This window comes from Callospermophilus lateralis, chromosome X (assembly GCF_048772815.1).
Source record: "Callospermophilus lateralis isolate mCalLat2 chromosome X, mCalLat2.hap1, whole genome shotgun sequence".
Classification (NCBI taxonomy): Eukaryota; Metazoa; Chordata; class Mammalia; order Rodentia; family Sciuridae; genus Callospermophilus; species Callospermophilus lateralis.
Genome location: NC_135325.1, coordinates 3,233,308 through 3,252,278, shown reverse-complemented (window position 1 = coordinate 3,252,278; position 18,971 = coordinate 3,233,308). Strand labels below are relative to the sequence as shown.

General features: G+C 38.7%; 1 protein-coding gene across 1 annotated transcript in view; it reads right to left on the bottom strand.

Moving 5' to 3' along the window:
• The window catches only part of Egfl6 (EGF like domain multiple 6), a 58,324-nt gene that overhangs the window by 7,849 nt on the left and 31,504 nt on the right, over positions 1–18,971 (bottom strand). The window contains exons 6-9 of the mRNA XM_077106978.1: positions 16,668–16,802; positions 14,778–14,900; positions 6,580–6,906; positions 5,446–5,526 (exon numbers count right to left, since the gene is read on the bottom strand). Of these exons, the coding sequence (XP_076963093.1) occupies positions 5,446–5,526; positions 6,580–6,906; positions 14,778–14,900; positions 16,668–16,802 (666 nt within the window). The remainder of the gene's footprint in view (positions 1–5,445; positions 5,527–6,579; positions 6,907–14,777; positions 14,901–16,667; positions 16,803–18,971) is intronic.

Sequence of the window (18,971 nt, the reverse complement as noted above, 5' to 3'; positions counted from 1 at the left end):
CCAATGGCCACGTACTAAAGTTTGGTCTCCAGCCTGTGGTACTATTGGGAGATAGTGCTACTTTTAGGAGGTGGAGCCTAGTGAAAAGAAATAAGGTCACTGGGGCCATGCCCTTGAACAGGATATTAGGATTCTAGGCCCTTCCTTTCTCTTTCTTTCTGCTTCTTAGCTACCATGAGGTGAACAGCTTTGCTCCACCATATGCTCCCTGCCATGATATTCTGCCTCATCATAGGCCCAAAGCAATGGGACCAAGTGAGCATGGATCAAGACTTCTGAAATTGTGAGTCAAAATATATCTTTTCTCCTTATAAGTTGATTGTCTCAGGTATTTTGTCATAGCAATAGAAAGATGACTAACACACACACCAAACCCATATTTCCCCTGCCTTAAATCATCCCAGGACCAGGCAACAGATAGGAACAGCCCCTGTGTCCCAAACCCCTCTGCAGTTATGCAAACTAGCAAGTCCTAAGCAGTTTACCCTGCCCTGTCCTGCCTTTATTTCCACAGAAACCACAATGGAGCTATGGCCTAGGCTTTCCCCTTGTTCTTGCTTCTTCCGGGATCCTAATCTGATGCTTCCCCTGTGGCCCTGTGTGGCATCATATGCCCCTTCTCTTGGGAACTGTAAGTAATAAATCCTTCTTTCAATGGCATTGGCCTCTTCATGTTGTCACTCAGTCACTTTCATCACTTAAAAATCCCATAGGTACAAGTGGACAAAATTGTCATTTCTTAACTTCATGATTCCAACATTTCAGTTAGAAAATTGCCAGTGTTCTGATGTTTCAAACAAGCTGAAACACTGCTGGTTTCTAAATTGTTTCTGGGTTTTTATGGTAGAATGACTGCCATGTTTAGAAGTGTCAGAGAAATCTATAGTCAGCTAGTATAGGTTTTAAATTAGTGCCTCTGGTTACTTTTATGTAGGTCAGAGGTCATAAAACTAATATCCTGGCCTACTGCCCATTTTGGTAAAGTTTTATTGAAGCACACCTTGCCCATTCATTTACATATCATCTATAGCTGCCTTTGAGCTACAAGGATACAGTTGAGTAGTTGACACGGAGACCATATGGCTCATAAAGCCTGAAATATTTACTATCTGGCCCTTTCCAGAGAAAAGTTTGCCGACTCCTGGTATAGATGATAAAAAAATACAACTGTGAAATAGGGAGAAGACTGGGGCTGAGGCTGTGGCTCAGTGGTAGAGCGCTCACCTAGCACGTGCAAGGTACTGGGTTCAATCCTCAGCACCACATAAAAATAAATAAAATAAATAAATAAATAAAATAAAGATATCGTGTTCAACCAACACTAAGAAAAAGAAAGAAAGAAAATAAATAGGGAGAAGACTGAGATACTTCTGATTGAAAACAAAGCCTAGCTTCTGGCTCTGATTTAGGGGCTTTCGCTGTTTTTGCAAAGGAATAAAGGAATGGAAAGGAAAGGAAATAAGCTCAAAAGCTGTTGATTCTTGACTCCTTTCAATGTGCCAAATATTTTCACAAACATTATACCATTTGATTTGATTGTCAAAAGTCTATCATCAGACCCATTTTTAGGAAAGTAACACCGAGGCTCACAAGTGATTTGTCCAAGTTCTGCAGACATTGTGTGCTAGAACTAGACTTGAATCCCAAAGCAGACTGAAATCAGTAGTTGTCCATTCTGAACATATCCTAACTTTGTACAAGCACATTGCCCATTTTCTTACTATCCTTACTTCTTTTTTTCGGGGGGGAGGGATGACCAGAGATTGAACTCAGGGACACTTGAACACTGAGCCACAGCCCCCAGCCCTATTTTGTATTTTATTTAGAGACAGGGTCTCACTGAGTTGCTTAGAGCCTCACTAAATTGCTGAGGCTGGCTTTGAACTCTTGATTCTCTTGCCTTCACTGCCCTAGGTACTGGGATTACAGGTGTGCACCACCATGCCCATCTTCCTTTCTTTTTAACCCACTGTTTTTCCCCTGTCATCAAAGACAGCTTATTTCTAGTCCTGATTTTAAAATAAAAAATAATGCCAAATAATATTTGCTTCTTCTTCAATAATCTTTAATGAGTGCTATTACTAGTTTGAGAAATTTATGTTATCATTCCCATAAATAGTGGGACATCAATTTTTCAAATGGTTTATGTGCTGGCACATTTTTCCCAAACTCCCCATTCTTCCTCAACATGTGGGAAATGGGGCATGCAAACTGAGATTAGGGGCCACTATATAGAAAAATTCCATAAAGAGGTATAATTCAAGTCTTTGTTCTCAAAGCATAAAGCATACTACTTCATTAGTTTAGCATTTCATGGTTTGCAAAGTGTTTTCAAATATATTCTCTGATTTAATTCACACCAACCTCAAAGCAGATGCTGTTGGTACTGCACCAACATCTGTCAGTACTTATGTTCCCTTGCAAGCATATGGATTTCTACTGCAATTACCCACAACTCTCTGTATGAAGATGTTCTCTGGCTGAAGCATGCTTGGCCCAAGCCAGTAATGTTAGAATGCTGGTGAGTTCCTTCCCTAGGGAGAGCTCTGAACCAGTGATGGACAGGAATTGGTAGATAAATACTTCTATGTCCTTGCTTTTGGATAGGACCCATAAGTGCTGGAATTGAATGCAGACTGAAGTCAGGAGGGTCCAGAAGTTGTTCAGTTCTGCAAAAGGGCTGAGGGGCATGGCGGTCCAGTGACCACAGTGGTGCCCTCCCTTACTTTCATGGTAGTGTAGAAGTGCCAGGGAATTAGCTTCTTCTTGGAGCAGTATTCAATCAATGTCAGATGGGACTCAGTGCATATATACCCCAGCTCCCTTATCCCTCCTCTAGGATAATTCTAAGCCTTGTATTTTGCACTAGTTCCAAGATTTCCCTAATTAGATTGAGCTCCTGTTCCCCATGGTGAAAACTTGCCTGATAACACACCATTTATTGCCTCTTTATATCCCTTGTCTAATTTCCTCATGCTCTATTCACTGCTTCTTGGGATGCCTCTCCCATTAACCACTTGCACACAAATTCTTGTCTCAGTATCTCTTTTAGGGGAACCCAACCTAAGATAGCAAGTAAGAGAGGAATACTGTTCTCATTCCACCTTCATGTATGAAAGCAATGAAGCAAGCAAGTCTAATTGACTCGCTCAAGGCAAATACTAAGTGGAATAGTTGGGGTGTGCATCTGAATCTTTTTTGGGGGAGTACCAGGGATTGAACTCAGGGGTACTCAACCACTGAGCAACATCCCCAGCCCTATTTTGTATTTTATTTAGAGATAGGGTCTCACTGAGTTACTTAGGGACTTGCCAATTTGCTGAGGCTGGCTTTGCACTTGTGGTCCTCCTGTCTCAGCCTCTCCAGCTGCTGGGATGACAGGCGTGTGCCACCATGCCCAGCCACCTGAATCTTTTGATTGGAACTGAGCTCTCTGAGACACTTTAACACTTTAAGACAGTTGCAATAGTAGGGTCATTTATACTCCTGAACAAATTTTTCAACTTTCTGTGTTTCATTAAGGATCCTGGAAGAAAAAGTAAAAGAAGAAATCTGATCAGTTTGGGGATCCAACGAGGACTCAAATAATTCCTTATGGGTGCTTAGCAAGTGTGAAGCAGAACTGGGAAGTAACTGTGAGCACTGGGAGGACTGTGCTATGGAACTCCCTTTTCCTAACCAGGAAAATGACAATAGGATGTCTAATGCTGAGAATTTTTTTTAAAAGGAGGAAAACAAGATGTAGGAGCTGGGTCATGGGTTACTAGTCCTTGAAAAGATTTTAGTAGAAGATTCTCAGATCAAATTTGAAGGATGGAACCAGAGAAGCACTTTCTTCATGGTAGAGACCATTCCATAAACCAAAAAGATAAAACTAAAGAATGTACTTGCAGGGTAAACACAAAAGGGAATCTAATTAGCATAGGTTAGCACTACCATCTACAGTGGTAAGTGAAAGAAAATTTGAAAAAGAAAGAGAGGACAAAGGCATTCATACTTACTACCAAGGGAAATCTGTGTAAAGATCTCAATTACAGCCATATATAATTTATCATGGGTAGTAGTTCTAAACAAACTGAAGAACGAGTCATCATGCCCAAGAAATTCCAGATAATAAAATCTTGGTAAACTTCACAAAATGGTCCCAATTCTTATCTCCCCCTATAGCCACACCCTTTGTAACACAGGTTGAACATCCCCAATCTGAAATTCAAAATGCTCCAAAAACCTGAAACTTTTTAAGCACTGACATGACTTCAGAAGTGGAAAATTCCACACCATGAAACTGTTATATGCACAAAATTATTAAAAATACTGTATAAAATTGCCTCCAGGATATGTGTATATGGTATATATGAAACAAATAAATTTTGTGTTTATATTTGAATCCTATCACCATCGATGTCTCATTGTATATATGAAAATATTAAAAAATCAGAAATTGCAAAGACTTCTGGTCTTAAGCATGTCAAACAAGAGATACTCAACCAGTATAACTTTGTAGATCCTTTCCTAACCTTTAAGTCTAGGCTGGCCTTGTGACTTGCCTTGGCCAGTGGAATATGGCAGAAGTGATGTGCCAGTTCTGGGCCTAAACCTCAAAAGGCCTGTTTGTCTCTGTTCTATTTCTTGGAAGTGTCTTTTGAGAACAACCCTGGACTAGACTGTTGAGGGATGAGAGGCCACATGGAACAGAGCTGAGCAAGTTCAGTTGTCCTAGATGAGGCCCAGACATTTGAGAGAATACAGTTAAGATCATTAAAGTCAGAAAGCAGGCCTGCAACTGACTCCAGGCATATGGCTGAGCCCACTCAGCCCAGCTCAGATTGGCACACTGCCCAGATGATCCAGGTTCATAAGCAAAAATCAACATTTACTGCCATAAGCCATTGAGAGTTTGTAGTAATTTGTTATACAGCATTATTATGGCAACTGGTAATGGATTCAGGGATGTTGGGCCAGATTTTAGTACATGGCAATTTTCAGGTTGTAGACCCTCAGGTGTTGGGGTAATTCTCTCCCATTTTCACATATACAGTCTGCCTCCATTCTATCCTTTCAGTGTCAGGTGGGAGTGGCAAAGAGAAGAAAATAGTCATACTATATTGTAATTATTGGTACTAATCATGCAAGGACTTACTATTTTTTAAAAAAAATTTTAGATGTTGATGAACCTTTATTTCATTCATTTATTTATATGCAGTGCCGAGAATTGAACCCAGGGCCTCACAAATGCTAGGCAAGTGTTTTTGCCACTGAGCCACAACTCCAGCCCAAGGACCTACTATTTTAATATTGGTACTGGGTATCATGATGCAATGATTTTTCCCTCAGGGGTTTATGAATGAAGCAGTGATTCCAAATCAATCACCTCATTCTATGAAAAAATGAAAAAGACCTGGGACAATGTGAGAAAGCATATACTTGGGAAAAAGAATTGTTTACCTTTGTGTTCCACTTTGGAATTTGGCACTTTTCTTTGGACAAGAACCAGACCAAAATCTCCTGCTTCATTCACCTTAGGGGCTGATAAAGGACACTTGGTTAGTTAAGAAAAAACCCTAAAATCCCACATGGTCAGAAAGCAAAGATCAAATCACCAAACAAAGAAAGTCTGATCATGCATTCTAATCACAGAATGTATTAGAGCAGTGTCGCCATTTCCAAATCAGTCACATTGATTCCAGTTTCCTTATTTAGAACATCTTTTTGCAGAGGTTCTCTTTGTATCTACATTCCTGAAACATTCCTTATCACCAGGTTTTGGAAATACTTCCTTGAGATTTTTACTATTAAAGGAGATAATGTCACTGGTATGATATTTCTTGGACAGGTGGACTTGTGCCTACTTACTCTTTGATTAATTCAAGCTGGCATTTTTATATTTGACCACCCATCATAGAGCCAAGAATAGACAAGGCAAAATACAGAGGAAGTGACATGTGTCAAATAAGGACATAGGGAGTCTCAGTGTAGGGATCCAGGCTGGGTTAATATGGGAGCTGTTCTGTATGGGCTGAGACTTGTAGTGGGGTTCTGTATAGCAACTGATGAAAAGAGAGATATGGTGGTCACCTAGCTCATGCAGAAAACTTAAGCTTTATTATAGCTTCCCACCACCCCCATGATTTTTTATTTTGTCCTTTAAAAGCATAACCACACAACTGTGAAGTTCCCATTTTATAGAGTGGGCCAGTGAAAAGTATCTTTAAGAAGTAAAAAGATAGAGCTTGGTAGATCCACATGGCAAGGGTCTCCCTGATTTGGGAGGTAGGCCTTATGGAGAGTTTGGCAGCTAGACATCTGTGCTTGCAGGACAAACAGCTTACTGGGCTGCTAGTGGGAAGAGAGAGTCTGCCCCAAACAGGGAATGCTCAAGTAAGGAAACAGGACTTAACCCTCCTCATTGCCCAGCATACTTGGTTTGGTATCTGTGGAAGGTGAACCTGACTTCTTAGGACTTAAGACCCATTCCAATTTTACTTAAGTTGTGAAACTGTCTATTCTTCTTTCATTTTTCCAGGAGGAATAACAATTCATCTTTCATGAAATGTATAAAGTAATAAAAGCGATACTCACAAAACACATCTCCTCGAAGGCTTTTCTCCTGCTCCACATAATTCTTCAGGGGTTTCTCTTCTCTTTTATCTTCTTCAAGCCCCTCTTTCATCCTCTCTTCATTCCTCTTATTTTCTCCATTAGAGTTACCATTCCTGGAAACAGTCTCTTCATAGCTGAAGCGTTGCAAGTTAACCTTAGGGTGGCGAGTCCCAGTGGGTCCTGGGGTGACATTTTTAATTTTTACCTTCTTTTTCATGCTGTTTTTGTGGGCAAGCAACTTCTTGATTCTGTCTTTGATGGTCCCAGGTGCTCTGAGGATTTCCCTTGCAGAATTTTCAGGTATAACTAAAACAAACAATAATAGGTAAGAAGTTCCAAATTGGTTGATAATTAGATCACTCATGAATGATGGAATATTTTAGAAGGATTAAAGTATAGTAGGTGACTGCATCCAAAATGAACCCATATGAGGCTCTAACATGTGAGATTTTAGGATAAACTATATTTGTCTGAAGGAGTTCTAATGTAAAGACACACTTCATTTTGCTTCAGGAACTACTTTAGTGAAATACTTGCTACTACCCAGTTGGATTACAGATCCTAAAGTAATGGATTTTCTAGATTCTTCTAATATTTTTGCTTTCATGTGCACTTTCTCAATCCTGATATTGTTCAAGTAGCCATAGAGATTTTTTCCAAATTTGATGTCAAAGACTACAGCTATAGCATTAGGTCAAAACATATATGCCAATAATGGACCATTCATGACTTACAAACATGATGATTTGTGGTTCAATGTCCATGCTTAATTTTCCTTCTCCTTTCTCTCTCTCCCCCTTTCATTTTCTTCAATTCAGCCAACTACTATCTAAAGCTGAATGATTTTGTTTATTGAATATTTCTAGAGAGGCTTCTATATTTACTAATTTATATCCATTTTTTAATTTCTTACCACAAAACTAAATTGCTATAAAAATATACCTCTAGATTGATTCCTTCTATCCTGAAGTGTGATCCACTGGGGTAAAATAATAACACTGGGGAAAAAGTGTTAGTGTAGAAAACTTAAGAGGTAGGAAAAGGCCAGTTAGCCCAACAGTCTCATTTTGTAGATGGAGCAACTAGGCAATGCTAAATGACTTGACCAACCTCATTAGCTATCGAAGGGCAGAGCTAGGATTTGAGGGTAAAGCATATATAAATGACTCTTTTATCCAGTCCTGTTTCCATGGCACGGTTATTCCTATTTTAAGGTTAAGAGTTATTTTTTCTAGACTGGTTCAAATTTCTGGAGATCTATGATCCAATGATACCTGTCCCTTTTCCAGGGCTATACTGAGGATAATTAAAATACCCAACTGATGTAAAAAAAAGCAATTTATTTCTTAAAAATTAAAAACAATGATCTTTAAAATGAAATATATTGTCCTGTTATAAAATATATAGGCCCAAGCTAGTCTAACACTAAGCGAGAAAGGCTGCAATAACACTTGAGTCAATTCACTCAATTCAACTACTTAGAGACAGTGTAGAGGAAAGTGAAAGAAAGAAGTAGACATCAATTTTGGTGCCAAAATGAATATGATAAAAATAAACTGGATTAGGATGTTATTAGAATATTTTTTCTTGGCAATGTTTTAATCTCCTCTGCTTTGTTCCTTCTTCATCACTTGGCTAATTCGATCTGTACCAAAGTAGCAGAAAAATAAATAAGGAGAAGTTCACAATATTTTGAGTAATCGAAAGGGGAAATAAAAATGCTTTGAGGGCTGGGGCTGTAGCTTGGTGTTGGAGCACTTGCCTCGCATGTGTGAGGCACTGGGTTCAATCCTCAGCATCACATAAAAATAAATAAATAAAAATGAAAATATTGCGTCCATCTACAGCTAAACAAATATTTTTTAAAAATTATTTGAAAAAAAATATATATATATTTGGTACCGGGGATTGAACTCAGGGGCACTCAACTATGGAGCCACATCCCCAGTCCTATTTTGTATTTTATTTAGAGACAGGATCTCACTGAGTTGCTTAGCACCTTGTCATTACTGAGGCTGGCTTTGAACTCACAATCCTCCTGTCTCAACCTCCCCAACCACTAGGATAATAGGCGTGCACCACCGGGTCGGCAAATATATATGCTTTTTTTGGTTGTTACTGGGGAGTTAATCCAGGGGTGTTCAACTACTGAGCCACACCCCCAGCCCTTTTTTGACTTTTATTATTTAGAGACAGGGTCTCACTGAGTTACTTAGGGCTTTGCTAAGTTGCTGAAGCTGGCTTTGAACTCGTGATCTTCCTGCCTCAGCCTTCTTAGCTGCTGGGATTTTTAGGCATGTGCCACCATGCCCTGCTATATATGCTTTTAATTAATACATTGCTTTCACTTTGACATCAATCTGAGGCTACTAGGACAAAAGTGTGGCATTTCTTTCGATGAATATTCTAGTTATTTATCATTGTGACAGACTGTACTTATAGGTATGAAACAAACTAGTACTAATACCAGTGGTATGTCATTTCTAATTTTCCTGACCTTCACATGGCCTGTTTCAGCTCCTTTGCCAGAGATCTTAATTTTAATGTGCTGATCATAATATACCTTCCTCTGGAGGCCCCACTGTGTAATTCTGTCCACAGCTTTCTGAATCTTTTCTCGGTACCCAGCATGAAAAATTAACAGGAAACACCAATTCCCTGTAAATTTCCTTTGTGCAATCAGTAACATAAAACTAAGGACCTTTAATAAATAACCAGGAGAGGAGAGGGTTTCAACCACATTGGGCAAACCTAAACATCTGTTTTCAGTTTTTGCTTTGAAGTTTCAAATTTTCCTACTGAAAAGAAAAAAAATCAAAACATCATAACCTTTGTAATGCCAACAATTTCGTTCCCTTAGTGTGTAAAGAGAAAGCTGAGCGAAGATAAAAATGCAGTAAAAAGATATGCATATATATAAGCTTAACTAGATTTGCTTTTATGTAGGTACTGCTGTTTCAAATTTAACATAGTTGATGATTGTTTTCTCTTAACATTTCTTGATTATTGTATTTTCTTTTTGAGAATATACAAATGTGAGAGGAATTTGTAGTAAGAGAGTCTTAGGCATGTTTGGAGCACTCAGACATAAAAATAGGGAATTTCAAAGTCTTTAGGTTCATGGGCCAGTCTTTTGTAGATGTAGTTAACAAAGTCTCTTGTGAAGGATTAGAGATTTCTCTAAAATCCATTTTGTCAAAAACTTCCACCTGAAAAACTTAGCTTTAATCTCATATCTCTGGAATAAGACTATTAATAGAAGATCACTCTTAGGTAGAATATCTAACCCAGAAGGAATATGACTTTGACATTCATTCACCTATATTTAGTTCATCGGATGACCCCATATCATGTGATAGGACAAATGTTCCACCAAATGAGTTTTGGACACAGTCCTGGGAGGAGTTGCTTAACTACAGGTGAGGGTGTACTGTACCAGGGGACCCAGGAAATAGGAAGGGCTAAGATGGGACAAAAGCTGGTCCAGAACAGTTTTATGGGGAGGGCGACAGAAGGACTTCTCCATCACAGGGGATTAGCCACCCACCATGAACACAACTGCCCTATGCTTAAGCCCACTTGACTGGACTTTACTGCTTCCATCTCTAGCCATATGTCCTCAAATTAATATCCAACTTCTCTTAGCCCCAGTCTCCCCATTTAAAAAATTGAGATAAGAAGAGGATTTTGAAAGGTTTAAATGAGCGAATACAGATCAAGCACTAAGATTAATGCCTGGCACAAACTCAGGATATGTTTGCTATTATTTTTAGAATTAATCACCAGAAGGTTTAAAATATTTTACTGAGTTAAAAATAAAATTCCCAGGCCCTGCCTCCGAATTTCTGAGGTTTATGCTGTAATTGAAGAAAAAAAAAATGGGACAGCCTGGTTTTCTCAAAACCTCTCTTATTGGGTAAATTGTGTATAAATTGAATAAGAAGTTGCTTTTCAATGGGAATGATTGTTAGATTTTTGGTAAAGAAACCTTTGGCACTATTACTCCTACTACTAGCACATGCTTATTGAACATAGGTGGAAGGTAAGCCTTTTAGATTGAAATTTGTTTCTTCTGCATGTATTGCTTCATTTAATTATCAAATTAACATCAAGGGCCAGATGCTACCATTCCTATTTTGTGGATGTGGAAACTGAGGTACTTAAAAGTTAAATAATTTGCTCTCAGGCCACAGGTAGTAAGCTAGGAAGCCAGGGATCTAATTAAGGTAACCTGTTAACTTGATTGACATAGTTTCCTTTCATAAATTGACCATTACTGGCCCAACTGAGTACTATCCATGTTTTCAATTTCTTAGAATGAAGTATAGCTGCTGTCAAATCCGGACCAAAATATTTAGCAGTGTAATAATATTCACTTATCTTGTATTCCTTTTTGTTTTTGATATGGGGGATTGAACCCAGAGGGGATTAACCACTGAGCTACATCCCCAACCTTTTTTATTTTATATTTTGAGACAGGGTGTCACTAAGTTGCTTAGGGCTTTGCTAAGTTGCTGAGGCTGGCTTTGAACTTAGGATCTTCCTACCTCAGCTTTCCGAGCTGCCGGGATTACAGGCATGTGCCACCACACCCAGCTCACTTATCTTAGTATGGTAAAAAACAAACATCTATGTATATAGGGTACTTCTTCCTTTGGGCCCAGATGGTGTATAAGGATAATTGACCAACTCTTCTTTGTTGCTGCAGTGTAGCGTCTGAATTTTTCAAAACAATGAACTCATGATAAAAGTCACTATATTAAAAGCTGGGGGACAGGTAGCTCAGCAATAAAACACTTGCTTAGCATGGCCAAGGCCCTGAGTTCCGTCCTCAGCACTGCAGAAAAGAAAAATAAAGGCTGCTACATCAATGCTGTATATTAGATAGTAGCAATTCATGCACACATAAATGTATTTTGCAAGCTGACATTATATAATGCTGGATACACTTCTCTCATTTTTGTTTTTATAACTTCTATGCCCATAAGGGTAGAATTTTGGTTATCCTTTAAGCAATGGGTGTTAAGACTCATTAAGATCAATTTTCAACAGAAACATAGATGTTTGTTTTACAAAGAAAGAAAGTAAAATTAAAAGGGAGGACAAATAATATAGTGAATGCCCCAAAGATGACTTTCTCCTTTAAGTAAACATTCAGCTGCACAATGGATGAACAACAAAATGCATATTTTTCAGATGTTGAATAGAATGGTGTGATAAATTTGAGGTTTCAAACAATAAAGAAAATTTTGTTCTACCCTCAAATATATGTAAATTTGGATCGTCAAAGAAAAATGAAAGTCTTCACATAAGAAATGTTTACACTGATGTGGAATTTATAATTTCAAAGTGCTGAGTTACAATATAGAAAACATGGGCTGCAAACAATTGCCTAGTTGTATGCTTAAAGCTATTGTCTTCCTTTGGTCATGAATAACACATTGTGGTTTCAAGGGGTCCAAAGGATGATGAAGATGACTCCAGATTTATTCTGGGAAATTCTTTCCAATCCCTTGATTCTTAGGCCTGGGGGTAGGGGAGAGGATATGTATGGGGGAGTTGCCCACTGTTTTCCTGAGGCTTCTATATTGTATGTACAATATTTTCCATTTATCTTTATAAAATTTCAGAGTAGCTGGTCTCTAACAACTGATTTAAATAGTAGTAACAACAATAGTAACCATAGCTAACTTTATTGAGCAGCTACTACTCTGTACCTAGATGAACTAAGTTCTTCATCTATATCACTTTGTTTAATCTCATAATGGACTTCTGAGAGAGGTATTTGTCTTAGTGTGGGTTCTCCAGGCAAAACCTAAGACAAGGGTTTGGGTGTAGGTGGTTTATTTGGGAGGTGATTCCAAGAGACAGAAATGAATGAGAGAAAAGGGACAGTGAGATAGGAAGGGAGGAAAAACAAAATATGGTATTTTGATGGGCAGGTTCACTGTGGGTAATGGGGTTTATTCCCACTGGAGATATCTGGGAGTCAGTGTTGAAGACAACTTAGAATTGTTCTACCTTGTGACGGGGAAAGTGGGGTATTTATCCATAGACTCTTGTCCCTCGCTGGCTGGGGGCAGGGTTCTTTAGGGGAATTGACTTTCCCTATCTATGAGTTAATTCTTCAGAAGGCTGAGTAGCCTTTTAGAGAAAGTGTTGAGGCCACAGTCTACTGTACAGGGGCTAGAGATATGCATGGAACTGTCCATCCTGCCTCATTGGGGTTAGGGAGTTCTAAAGGACTGTGGTCTGACCCAATATTAGCACCTGTCTTATCTTGGACAGGAGACTGAGCTCAGAAAGGTTAATAAACTTGCTACAAGTCACAGCCAGTGGAGGCAGAGCTCAGATTTAAATTCAGGCCTCCTGTTCCTGGAATGTACATATTCACATTTTGGTGGCACGAAAGAGTGTTAGGTATGGGTCTCCAAACATTTATCCAGTATGGACAATTGATTTATTCCATCTCCTCCCTGGAAGCCTCCCAAGGTTATGGCATACTCCCCACCAAAGTACAGCTCTCTTTCTCTCTCTTTCTCTCTCTGAATCATGCTTCAGAAGGACATCATTGGGTACTTCTACCTAGAGTGATAGAATCCATAGCATTGAGTTGCTGGCAATTGAGTAGTCATTTAATCCTACCTTCAGCCAATGTAGGAATCTCTCCCAGAGCCCTTGGCCTGAAGGCGTGTGGCAGTGAAATGCCCCTACTCTTTGAGGTTCCTTGTTCCATCATTTTAAAGAATGTACTTTCTACCCATTGGTTTTAGTCTGCTCTGGGAAGCCACTTTTATTTCGCATTTCTAAAAATATTTCCAGGCACAATTTATGCTTTTCAGACTAAATGCTGCTCAGTTATTCTGCCAGTTCTAATATAATTTGATTTCCAGACTAATTTTCTTTCTTTCTTTCTTTATTTTTGCACACACTCTTGTCCAGTAGCATTCAACCACAGCCCAGTGGGTACTATAAACTGTATGAGTCTGCTACAAAATATCCATCATGATAAATACAGTTTGTTTTTGCATGATTGAATCATCAGGAGCATTTGGCTAAATGGAGACATAGGATGTGGGTGCAGGTCAAGGGACAACTTGTATCCATATTTATTGGAACATGTGGGAAGTCTGTAGGGCAGTAAACATAGTCAAATGATGAGCCAATGCTAGAAGGAACGTGAGCAGAGGGATAAATCTGGCTGACTTTAAACACTGTAAGACACTGTTTACCAGGGGATGGCCTATGCTGTAACATGGCTGACTTGTGTTAGCAGATGTTCCAGGTGTTCACAATGGTTCCTAGTTTTCTTCTCTCTCAGGGCACACAGCACAATTATTGTTTTTGTGCTCCTTGAAGTTAGACACTCACATGCTGAATTAATTAAGATCTGGCACATGGTTGTTCATGCTTCTTTCCTGGTTGTGACAAATTCTAAGGCCCTGGATTTATGTTCTTGTACCATGAGATGGTGAGGCCTCAATCAGCTTGGGTCCCTAAGTGACTATATGGAGAAGAAATCTCCTGAAAACTCTCTTCAGACATACTGTGCATGAGAAATATACATTTATTATTGTTGTAGTTGTTCATAGCAGTAGAATTTTGTAGTTGTACATCTGGCTTATAAAGTTTTAACTAATAACCATTAAAGAATTCACCAATGGCAAGAACAATGGGGCTCTCTGCTATACAATCAAGAAAGTGAATCCAGGCCTGTGGATGGCAGATAAAGTGATATCCACTGCATTGTACTTTGTTTTGGTTGTGCATTCTGGAAAAAGCCCTGATTCACATTAAAGGATTGCTTGTTACTACACCATAACGTAGCCTATCCTGAAAGATAAATTTTCTTGGGGTCTTTTGTCCATACATCTTATTTTTCAGTATTTAAAAATATGCTGTGTCCAGAAAAATATGATACGTCCCTGCTGTTCTTTTAGTTTCGTGCCTACAATGTCATGAGTATTGGAAATATGATCTAACTAGCAAAGAAGACAAAGGTAAGGCAGAGTTAAATTTAGACACCACACACACATACACACACACACACACACACACACACAGAGAGAGAGAGAGAGAGAGAGAGAGAGATGAAGATAAGAGATATGAAGAAGAGAGAGAGGGAAGATGTGGAGATAATGCTTTAGTGGGAATAGCAAAAACACCATACTACTTACCAGAACACTGAAATCCATTGCCTTTATAACCCTGCTTGCATTTACACTTGAAGGATCCTTGGGTATTGAGGCAATTGGCATGGAGGCTGCACGTACGGGTATTCATGGAACATTCGTTTACATCTAAAAATGTGAACATTCCAGTGAACAACTTTATGGTAACAGGGCTTGCTGAAAGACTACCCCTTACTTGAGCAACTCCAAGGCCAACCACTCAACACCCTCAACAAACCAAGTATTGCCTGAGAACTGAGAGGTATTCAAAATTCCACGCACATTGGCTAAGAGCCCTGACTTTGCCTGATGTCTGCCTGGTATGTAGGAAGCATGTCAGCAGCTCACTTCCCCCACAGCAATTTCAACGCTTGCTTATGAATGCTATTGAAATCTGAAAGATATTTGGGTTTTTGTCTTAACTTTCCCATTTGTCTAATTTAGAACTCAATAACAGATTCAGAAAATAAAACCTATGTTTGGAAGGGCTTGAAACTCTTAACTCACAAAAGATGAGCTCAGCCAGAAACTGTTGACATCATCTGAACTTATAGGCAGGGGCATTTGTTCAAAGCATGTCAGGAGGAAGGGTCAGGCTGGTCTCAGCTCGTCTGCTGGTTTAGAGGAGGAAAATTTGCCAAATTCCATCCAAGCAAGAGGTTCCTTTGCTCTACTCCATCCCACTTTCTAGCTACATTTTTGTAGACATAAGCACACAAAATGGCTTATTGTTTTTAATTCAGCAAAAAGGGAGCTCAGATGCTAATCTTAATCACTTTAAACATCAAAGATTTGTTTTCTTGTGAAGCTCTCCATGTGAGTGCCTATCCTATCTGCCTACCCTACCCTCGGGTGTCAGGGGACAAGATCACACTCTGTAACATAGAGTTATTGGATTACAGAGCTAGATGGGTTTGCAGGAGGGTGCAGGGTCCAAGCTCACCACAAATATGGGTTTTATGAGCCTGTGTAGAATGGTCTTTGTGTTTGAGAAGATTTGAGGAAAGAGCTGTGGAGGTTTCACAAGACTGTTCAAAACCCAGCACTCAAGGATTGCCCCAACACGATTGCACAAGACATGTCCTGGAAAGCCTGAGTGTGGAGTTGAAAACAACTCTATTTTTCCCAACTGTTAGCTTTCCATGTCATGCACACACCTTAGTTACACATGTTATGTGAATAGAAATCTAGAGGAAGCCCAAATTTCCCTTCACTGTAGGGTAGCATATCAAGGGCAACAGGAATTTATATGAGGGTTCTGAGAATATCCTACCTCATGTGCTCACTGAGATTTAGAATCCCTTCACTATGGAATAAGATACTTTATTATACACAGATTAGGCCAATAGCTGACTGGTATGAGAATCTTATCAGAGAGTGATTTTGGGGGGGCTGTGGAAAGGGAACAATTTATTTGGAGCTCTAACTATGAAAAGGCTAAAAGAAGAAAGAGAAAAGAGCATGTGTACTCATATCCTTTATGCAGTTTACTAAAGCTCCCCTGATGGAGACTTAGGAACAGACCACTGAGATCTTGTAACTATCATTTTATGATTCCCATTTTTAGATGTGTAGATGGACACAGAACAAAAAATGTAAATAAAACCAAACCTACCAAATTAAAAAAATCCCACAGAATCATCCAAAGATATTTGCCTCCTTAATAGAGATATAGTCCTTACTTTAAGTCTTTGTTGACCTGGTTTCCTAATTGATGTCACTGGAGTTTTCTAAGTGCCAGTAACTTGAATAATATCATCTTTGTTGTTGTTGTTGTGCTGACCAGTATAGTCGATGGTTTAAATAATAGATTGAATTGACATCAGAAATATCTGTAGAGAGGCTTTCAGGTGTGATGGGGAAAGGAAAAGAAGGAAAAGTGCCATTGAATCTTACCTATGCAGTCATATCGGCCACTGATATATTTCAGTTCAAAACCAATGTGACACTTGCAGTAGTAGCTTCCAAATGTATTGACACATCTTCTATTGTAGGGGCAGACTGCTTTACTGGAGGCACATTCATCAATATCTAAGGTGTAGAACCAGAAGGTGTTAGTGATGGCAAGAAAACTACCCCCAGCACGTGCTTGTGTGCATTCTCTCCTGCAGCATGTGCTGTGTATGCACATGCATGGTTTCCTCACCTGATAAATTGATTATCTGGTGTCAATGTCATCTTCTGGAAAGTATTCTAGATCCTCACCAGTCACATGCACAGCTTTTCCCTTTAGGAGTTTATATCACTATGTACATCTTTTCTTAGAAACCTTGCTGTGATGCCACTACTTATCTTCATAACTGCTCTGACGTTAGTACTTGGCTCTTCTGGGGCAGGGTGTATGTGCCTGGCACTTGGTACTTATTCATTACCTGTGTGCTGAGTGGGTGCATATTTCTCCCACAGATTACATTGTACTACATATACAATTTTAAAAACAGAGTCAAAAAGAGTTTGCTATACTTTAAGCCGACCAAAATACATAGACATTTAAGATTTACATTTTACAAAAGAATTATTCCATTTTCAAACTCCTCCAAAGCTTCTGCAAAATTAGCTCAAATCACTGAAATGTGGTTACATAGGAATGCATTTCTGCATAAACAGTGGGTCTAGTGTAACTGTGGAAGGATGCAATTTTGGCCAATAATAGGCATAGTGCTTTTTTACCATTGAGGGTGATGTTATAGAAGGGCTGGCAGCTCTGCTGACTAATCAACTAAGACTCAAGTTTTACTTTAATTTTCAGATATCAAATCAAGTAGATGATTTGTTATCCTTTTGGACCTGTGATTAAAAATGCAAGTTGGTGCTGGGTTACTGTTCGAATATCTTGCATTCTTAAACTAACAAATGTGTGACAGATGGACCACAATCTCTTTTCAGTGATCACTTTCATACACATAACTTTCTCTTCCAATTAAAATGGCACTCAACAAATCAAAGAAGTGGGTAGAAGTTTGGATTTATTGTGGCCAAGATTTAGCCTTGTCATGTATATATTACTATACCAGTGAGTACTAACTCTGTGAACCTAATTAAATCTTAAAGAGAAGACACAATTTTAATTCCTATGTATATGTATTTTAAAGTGCTTAACTGATATAGGACATATTTGGCTGTTTGAGTTTACTACCAAATGCAGTTTTCAAGTTATATACATTTGGGAAAAATAAACACTCGTTTCCTTGACTGAACCATATTTCTATTGCATTGAAGAAGTAAGGTTCTTAAAGCATCTTGCTATTTGCTTATTTAAATCAAACAGATTAAGAACTATTTCAACATTCTGATTTGGTTTGATACCCCTTATTAAGGCTATGTGCTCACTTAATTCTAACTATTATGTCTATTTGGTACAATACAATGAAGTTTTATGAGTATATACAATTTGGTGATTTAGCATAATTGAAATCCACAAAGGAACCAAAGCACAGAATAAATAGAGTGTGGCTTCCATCACTGAGGGTCACCTTGAGTATTACATACATAGCCCTTCAGCTTTTAAAGTTTCCATATCTCTTATTTATTGCTTTCTGGACCTTGTGATGTTCTGTTCAGACCCTCACTTGGGCCAGGCTGGGAATATTGGGGAATGATGTCCCAGAGAATGTCCCATCAAAAAGGGGCAGAAATTGATGAAAAAATACCCAGTACTCTTGCTCCAGAGAGAAAATTCAGAGGCAGCTTCCCCCAGTCTCCCAGAGGTGCCCATATCTTATTTAACCTGTTCATGAAATTCACCTGACACTGGTACCTTCCTTTCCCTTGGCCATTTTTCTACTCTTCAACCAATGTTTCCTGGCATCACCTCCCAAATGGACTACTCAGTCAGCTTCTGTCCTCAAATTACGATACAAAATAAGAGAAGGAGAGAGCAGGACACCAAAGTTCTTATGTATGGATTAAATTAAATTCAAAGTTATGAATAAGTATCCTTCATCCATATCTTTAAATTTAATCAATCCTTGATTAATATTATTTATTTAATCTGCTCATTTTCTCTGATCAGAAAAAATATGGGATATTTTAGTTTCTATAAATTAGAGCAAGTCTTAAAGACAATGTGAAGTTGGTTACCTGCTAACTTATATAATGTAGAAGGCATATACTTTCTTTGTGAATGTTTTGGCAAAAAATACTTTTTTCCAGGAAAATATTAGGTAGAACTTGGAACAAAGCCCAGTGGCCTTTGGGATA